Source organism: Epinephelus moara, chromosome 13, assembly GCF_006386435.1.
Source record: "Epinephelus moara isolate mb chromosome 13, YSFRI_EMoa_1.0, whole genome shotgun sequence".
In the NCBI taxonomy this organism is placed as follows: domain Eukaryota; kingdom Metazoa; phylum Chordata; class Actinopteri; order Perciformes; family Serranidae; genus Epinephelus; species Epinephelus moara.
In genome coordinates this window covers 36,741,485-36,749,724 of record NC_065518.1, presented here as the reverse complement: position 1 = coordinate 36,749,724, position 8,240 = coordinate 36,741,485, and the positions used below count along the sequence as shown (strand labels likewise).

The following is an 8,240-nucleotide window of genomic DNA, read 5'->3' as shown; positions in this document are numbered from 1 at the left end:
CACATCTCCAGCGGCATCTCACCACAAAACATGGATGTCATGTTGGTAAGCCACCAGACTTCTTTAAGAGGAAACTTTCTGACTTCAAGTCATCCCAAGACAACATGCGAAAAGCCTCCACTACATCAGCCAAAGCCCTCGAGGCCTCTTATGCGGTGTCTTTGCTCGTAGCTAAAGCCAAAAAAACGTTCACCATAGCTGAAGACCTGCTGCTCCCCGCCGCTGTTGTATTGGCCAAAACCATGCTGGACAAAAAATCAGCGGATACATTAAAAACTGTCCCTTTGTCTAATGACACCGTTTGCCACAGAATAGATAAAATGGGTACAGACATTGTCGAACAAGTTGTGGGAAAACTTGACGACTCTTTTTCACTCCAGCTGGATGAATCCACAGATGTCAGTGGAAATGCACAACTTGTTGCTTTTGTGAGATACATTGAGACTGACGACATTTGTGAACACATACTTTTCTGCAAAAGTTTGGAGGGGAGAACAACAGGAGAGGACATTTTTAATGTTGTTAACGCGTTCTTCTCTGAAAATGGTCTCAGCTGGAAATCCTGCAGCAGCGTCTGCACCGATGCGGCTGCATCAATGACGGGCAGCGGGAAAGGGCTCGTAGCGCGGATTAAAAAAGAAAACCCCGACATTAAGTGGACTCACTGTGTGATTCACAGGGAAGCATTGGCGTCCAAGAAAATGAGCCCTGTGTTGCATGATGTTTTGAACGACAGCATTAAAGTGATAAACTTCATCAAGTCAAGGCCACTTAATGCACGTTTGTTCCGCCGCCTCTGTGAAAATATGGGAGCTGAACACACACAACTGCTCCTGCATACAGAAGTGCGCTGGCTCTCAAAAGGGGGAATACTCAACAGGCTGTTGGAATTACGATCTGAAGTGCACACCTTTCTGACAGAGCACGGATCTCCCCATGCCACCTTGTTTGAGGACACGGACTGGCTTGCAAAGCTATGCTATCTGGCAGATATATTCAGCAAACTGAATGAACTGAATGTGTCTCTGCAGGGCAAGGACACCAGCATCCTGAACCTGTATGACAAGCTGGGTGGTTTCCTGAAGAAAGCAGAGCTGTGGAAAAGGGCATGTGCTCAGGAGGATTTCACCTGCTTTCCTCAGGTGGATGCTTTTCTCTCCAATGAGGATGTGGAGACAGCTCCGGTGAAGTTAGTCATAGTGGGACATTTGGCTAACTTGATAAATGGTTTTCATTCCTACTTTCCTGACATGGAGGAGAAATCTGCACAGCTGGATTGGGTGAGAAACCCATTTCTCTTATCTGAAGCAAACAGAAGCAAGCTCCCTGTCACTCATCAGGAAAAACTGATGGAAGTGGCATCTGACCGTGGCCTGCAGATGAAGTTTGGCACATCCACTCTCACGCAGTTTTGGGTGTGTGTGAAGCAGGAGCACCCTGAGCTGGGACAGAAAGCTTTGGAGCAGCTGCTACCCTTTGCCTCCACATATTTATGTGAGGCCTCCTTCTCTGCAATGATGCTGATCAAAACAAAGCAAAGAAACAGACTGTGCCTGGAGAAGAGCTTGATCACAGCAGTTGCCTCCCTGCCACCAAGAATGACAAAGATCCTCAGTGAGGTACAAGCCCGTGTTTCTCACTAAAATGTACTGTAAGTGCGAAAGACTCAGTTCAATGCAATTCTAAGTGATGAAAACTTGCAATTTTCATTTTTTGATCCCAAAAGAGGGCACTTTAAGTTGATGATTTTTTTTTTGTGAGCAAATCTTTATTTATTATTAAGTTATCAATTTCCTTTTGTAAACAAAATATTATTTATTTATAATTAAGTTAATGATTTATTTTTTGTGAACAACTCTTTATTATAATTAAGTTAATTATTTGTCTTTTTGTGAACACATTTTCAGTTATTTATATATAATTTTTATTTCCTACCATTACAAGAGAGACCAATATAAATTAGCAGGGTTTTGCATATTTGAGTTTTGACTGGTTTTATGCCTTCCTATTGGTCACTGTTTTCTGTTTGTTTCTTTTTTGTTTCTACATGCAATGTTTGCAATGTTTGCAATTTAAAAGTATTTGTCAGGTACATTGGTACAAGTTTGTTTAACTTTAATAACTCAGACACTGATGGGACAGCACTGTACCTCTTTCTTTTCTACAAAAAATGTTTTGCGCTGGTCAGGGGGTACTTGGCTGAAAAAATATTTCAAAGGGGGTACATCACTGAAAAAAGTTTGAGAACCACTGTAGGCCCTATGTTACTCTGTGAGTCTGTATGTTACTGTGTGCATTACTCTGTCAGGATTTGAATGGGTAACACACAGATTTCTGATGCTATGGGTTATAGGATTATGTGTTGCTTGTAACATTCTGTTTATCTAGAACCGCTCATTTCTAATGCAGGACAAACATAACACTAAATTTGCAAGAGCTGCTCAGGAAAAGTTGAAATAGCATGGATGAAAAGTATTGTCTAGTGTAAATTAGTGCTAATATTGGCAAGTTGGGTTAATTAGCCCTCACTCTCTGAGTGGATGCTAGTAAACCTGTCTGGGTAGCTTTATCTTACCAAGTGGAACACAAACTTAACAGGGTGGGCTCTTCGACTGTAAAGATGACTTAAATCTCAAACAGTCAATAGTTGACAGACAATGTGGGCTAGTTGAAAAAGCTGTATCAGAATTTGTAGGCTTTAAAAGGCTCCAATATTCTCTAGTAAGTAGCATATCACAGAAGACAAAGAGTAAGTTGGCTCTCAAATGTCAACCATCCAGAGGGCTGAAGCCTTTACACACTGGCGCCACAAATGTACTTTTTTTTTTATCCCCTTTGAAAAAAAAACAACAACAAAAAACACAATAGCTGCAGTATATTCCCTCACTCAAAAAGTAAGGAGAGTATCTGCTGTTAATTATCTGCAACAATTTATATTCAGCATTTGGATTTGATTCATTTGTTGTACTCAATTTGATTGCAAAGACGGTTAATATCATGACGTCACGCACCTGAGAGCACAGTGAATATGGCAGCAAAGGCATTGAGCTTGAGGCCGTCTATGACATTGCCAAAGTGACACATCTCTATGGACATGAGGATACCTCCGGTGGCCAGCAGGAAGATGTACAGGCATTCCGCAACAATGCACAGCCACAGCACTCCTACGGAGAGAATTGATTATGGCAAAGGTATAGCAAAGAGGAAGAAAAAAACCTATTCATATTGTGAAGATGAGGGTGAACAGTGAATGATGAAGGGGTATAGTGATGAACTGTTAAAGAAAAAAATTGGGGATGGGGAACTGAGACAGAAAATGGGTATGTAAGGGCAAAGGAAGAGGACAGAGACTGGAGAAGAAGGGGGATGGGAAGAAGAAAGAGACAGGAAAGGTGGACCCATGACCCATATCATTAATGTGATAAATTAAGAGATGTACACCATTCTGAGCTTATATTGGTGAGCATGGTAGGGCAAAATATCATTATTTTATAAACTGGGAAATGTGTGCTGTGGTGTTATTTCATATATTACCCAAAGACAGGGAGTTATTGTGTGTTTGCTTAATCACACAGTGGACTAAAATATAATACATACTAAAATATGCCTGTGACAAAAAATAAAATCTGTTGTTCTAGTGAGTATTTATGACAACAGGACAGTGTTTGTGAGACTACTTCATAGAGAAACACATCACCCAGCACAACAGTCTTTTATTTGTGTGACCTAAAATTTACTTTTTATTGTGTGGTGCAAATAGCCATTTCCCTGATGGAGCTCAATTATACTGAAGTTGTCAAATTTTGTGTCCTAACTTAAGAAAAAGACACGTATGGTGCAACAAGAATCCGACTGCACTTACACTATTAAAGGTGGACAACTAAAAGCGCATTTTTGACACAATTGACCATCAAATTCTGCTACAGAGACTGGAACATTTAATTGGCCTAAAAGGTTCTGCACTAAGCTGGTTTAAATCTTATTTATCTGATCGTTCACAGTTCGTTCATGTTGATGATGAATCATCTTTACGTACTAAAATTTGTTTTGGAATTCCACAAGGTTCTGTGCTCGGACAAATCCTATTCACTCTATATATGCTTCCCTTAGGTAACATCCTTAGAAATCACTCTGTAAATTTCCATTGTTATGCGGATGATACACAATTGCATTTATCGATAAAGCCACATTTAAGACTAGACTTAAGACTTTCCTTTTTGATAAAGCTTATAGTTAGGGCTGGCTCAGGCTTGCCTCGGACCAGCCCCTAGTTAGGCTGACTTAGGCCTAGTCTGCCGGGGGACCTCCTATAATACACCAAGCACCTTCTTTCTTTCTATCTCTCTCTCTCTCTCTTCTTTGCTAACACTCATGTCCTGTTACTGCATCTCGCTAACTCGGCTGTACTGCATGTCCCTAACTCGGCTTCTTCTGCGGAGCCTTTGTGCTACACTGTCTCGCAGGTTAACTTATATCGCAGCGGTGCCCGGTTAGTGTGACGTGTGTGGGTGTACTGCTGCCGTGGTTGTGCCTGATGCCTCCTCCTGCTGCTGTTATCATTAGTCATACTTCTTCTGTCTGCTGCTGCAAGGCTGTGTAGCTCTGGAGGTTGGTGGTGTAACGTTACCTGTGAATGCTGTACCCCAATGCCCACAGAAGAGGAATGCCTCTGTTGCAAGGAATGGGACCGGTTGCAGCCTTAAACAAACATGGCACCACACCGGTAAGGTAAGACAACACGTTTACATGTCGTTTTCTATATGTTCTCTGACATTTATCCTAACTATATGAGGCGGTCTTTGTGGAAAAAAAGCTTGTTTAGTGGACTAACTTTGCACTTGAAGGTATGCCCGTTCACTTACGTTTTAACAGGTCCGACGCTACTATGCGCCCCGGCTGTATCTAGGCTAACGGCTAACATGCTAACTATTATTTCTGTGTCACTAGTCACTTGAAACAAATTTAGGACGATAGGAGATGGGTTGAAATGAACCGAAATTTCCCTTTAATATATGCTTTCAACATACTGTACCACAATAGCCATAATAAGAATTATAATATTATTACTTTAATTAATGTTGTTGTAAGCTATTATCATTACTGTCTGTCCTGCATCTCTCTCTGTCTTTTAGTTTTTCCTTATCTGCTGCGAGGGTCCTAAGGACAGAGGTATGTCATATGCTGTAAAGCCCTCTGAGGCAAAATGTGATTTGTGATATTGGGCTTTATAAATAAAATTGAATTGAATTGAAAATTGATTGTCATTGCATTGGTTTTCATACACCATTTACTTTTGTGTTTTTGTTTTTGTTTTTTAGACCTAATGATTTTATGACTTGGATGTTTTATTTTGAAGCCTCTGTGAGGCACTATGTAACATGGATCTTGAAAAAGTAATTAATGAATATGTACTGACCCCTGTTCAGTTACTACCATGTAGTGGACATTTTTGGCAGTGTGATTTCCTTTAGTTTGACTTTCCATCCTCCATGTTGTTTTCAGTTGAACAAAGAGCCTACAGTGTGTATGTAAACCAGTGTTCTCCTTATGTTTAAGCCTTGGAGTAGATATGTCCGTAAGTACAGATGTGAAATATTGTTTAAATTTTTTTTTCAGGAGGAAATCTGTTCTGTGGCAGGAAGATTTTGTTGTGTTGTCTGATAAATACACTCTACACATGGTAGTCATTTGCTACAGATTAGGTTGCTAACTAACTGAAAGAAGCATGTCTACAGAGGTCTATGTTAAGCTAATAACTGTACAATTCATATTTTGATATTTACCTGCAATGTTAGCTGGGAAAGGAAAGCTAAAATTCATCCATATTAAAAGGCAGTTTGCTTTATTACAATAAGTTAGTGAGCATTTTGTAGCTGTAATTCAGCACATTGTCATTGTGTTTCATCTGTAAGCACTATGTGTGCAAAAAATCAATACATTTGTTTGTACTGTATTTTTCAGTTTTATAGAGACGACCATCAGTAAAGCTACCTTACCAAGAACATGGATTTATTGGAGTTTTTGTTAACTATCTGTCAAGCCTTGCTCAGATGCGCAAATGTGAGGACGGAATAGAATAAAGATTATTAGGGCCTGAGCATCACACGGTGTGAGGACCCTATTGAAATGCAAGGAATTATTAGGGCCCGAGCACTGACTGCAGGCGGGCGAAGGCCCTCTTAAAACTGAAAGAATTATTATTATTATTTTTCTTTCCAATGAATTGCCTTTCTGGGAGGCTTAACATACCCAAAAATTCATGAAACTTTGCACATATATCACATCTGACGAAAAATTTTATATCTTAAGGGTTTCGTGATCGTCTGGGGAAAAAAATGGCTCAGTAGAGCCCCCTACAAAATTTCAACAAAACAGCCCCAGAAACTGCTTTCACCTGTTAGGCACATGTAACATCCCAGGACGAACAAAAAAGCCTCTTGGACTCATACTCTCAACCCAACAGGAATTTGGCTATTTTGAATTTACTATCCAATTTTTGTGCATCCCACCTAAAGACCTTGAAGAACAAAAGTTATTACAAGCTTGAGTTTTCATCAATCCGTGTGACCATGGCAAGGCGTCAAACTTAGGGGTACTGCCACAAAACAGGAAGTAGTTTATAACCCCAGCATACATGGTCCAATCTTCCCCAAACTTCACAGGACTGATGACAGTTCCGCCCTGAACACATCTACATGTTGATAATTACTGATAGTTATGGCGCCCCCTACTGGTAACAGGAGATGACATGTTTTATTGTTTGATGTATATCTCCTATAAAGTTGACCAGATTCACCTCAAACTTGATCAAAAAAAGCCATAAGACCTTGATGATGCATTATTGTGGAAACGTGGTTCAATCTGCCTGAAATCATTCTCCTTAATAGCCTAGGCCTGGACACACGCCCTTTAAAGTGCAGTCCCCGTAGCATGTTTCCCCGACATGCACGAAAATTGGTACACATGTGTAACACGCCCTGATGCACAAAAAAGCCCCTTGGACCCATTGCCTAAACCCAAGAGGAAGTCGGCAATTTGGATTTCTGTGGTCATTTTTGGTGCTTCCCACGTGTTGTATTGTAATGAAGGTCTTCTTCAGAATTATTCGGATTGACTTGAAAATGTGTTTGTGAAAGTTTAACTAGATTGTGATGAAAAGTTATTACAAGATCTACCTCAGGTTGAAAGGCACACCTGCTGTGGAGAGTTGAATTTTGATGTCTCGCAATTAAACACTGCTAGAGTCCTCCTGGAGATTTAATCCGATCGAACTTCAAAGTTTGTGTGTCCCATTAAAAGACCTTAACGATGAAAAGTTAATACAAGCTTGATTTTTCTCGTCAATCCCTGTGGCTGTGGCAAGGTGTCAAACTGCACCTGGGTAGATCTCCTCTTTGTGAACTTAAGGGCTCAAAGAGCTTTAAGAGCTCAAATCCTGCTCTTTCCATCCTGCAGATGGTCTGAATCTTTGCATTTTGCAGGATAACTTTGGACACTTTTCACATAGTAGCAGACATGACTTGGGGATGCATCCCAGATGTTGAATTCTTGAAGGAAATAAAAATCCAATACAAATGTAGTCAAGCAAAACATATTTTCACTGACTGCAGCATCAAATGTTTTGCTTCTTGTCAGTTTAAAAAAAATGCTTGTAATCTGCTTGGACCCTGATAAGAGCTGCTTGCAGCTTTAATTCATCATATTTTTTGATTATTACTAATTCTTTCTGATAGCCATTTTTAGTTTTTTTAAGCTATTATACCTACATTAGTGTTTTCACTGTTACTTTAATATTTAACTTTTCATCTGGTGACATAAACATATCAAGTTTATTAGTCCAATTATTAAAGGGCCAGTGTGTAATATTTGGCATGGTTTATTGTCAATCTGAATCTGAATCTGAATATTCTACCCATTAATATGTTTATACAAGTGTATGATCGCTATAAAATAAAATTCTTTTGGTTTTCGTAGCCTTATAATTATGCTTTTATATATATCTATATATATATATATATATACAGTGGTGTGAAAAAGTGTTTGCCCCCTTCCTGATTTCTTACTTTTTTGCATGTTTTCCACACTTAAATGTTTCAGATCATCAAACAAATTTAAACATTAGTCAAAGATAACACAAGTAAACACAAAATGCAGTTTTTAAATGAAGGGTTTTATTAATGAGGAAGAAAAAAATCCAAAGCTACATGGCTCTGTGTGAAAAAGTGTTTGCCCCCCAGCTC

The 8,240-nt window shown here is 39.5% G+C and overlaps 3 protein-coding genes across 7 annotated transcripts in view; 1 reads left to right on the top strand and 2 right to left on the bottom strand.

Annotated features, from left to right (window-relative positions):
- Positions 1–3,111, bottom strand: part of LOC126399962 (germ cell-specific gene 1-like protein) — a 122,228-nt gene extending 119,117 nt beyond the window's left edge. The window contains exon 1 of the mRNA XM_050060331.1: positions 3,012–3,111. Within this exon, the coding sequence (XP_049916288.1) occupies positions 3,012–3,096 (85 nt within the window). The 5' untranslated portion in view covers positions 3,097–3,111. The remainder of the gene's footprint in view (positions 1–3,011) is intronic.
- LOC126399933 (glucagon-like peptide 2 receptor) overlaps positions 1–8,240 on the top strand; it is a 346,627-nt gene that overhangs the window by 179,223 nt on the left and 159,164 nt on the right. The gene's annotated exons all lie outside the window — the stretch shown is intronic.
- LOC126399955 (uncharacterized) overlaps positions 1–8,240 on the bottom strand; it is a 107,731-nt gene that overhangs the window by 84,013 nt on the left and 15,478 nt on the right. The window lies entirely within an intron of this gene.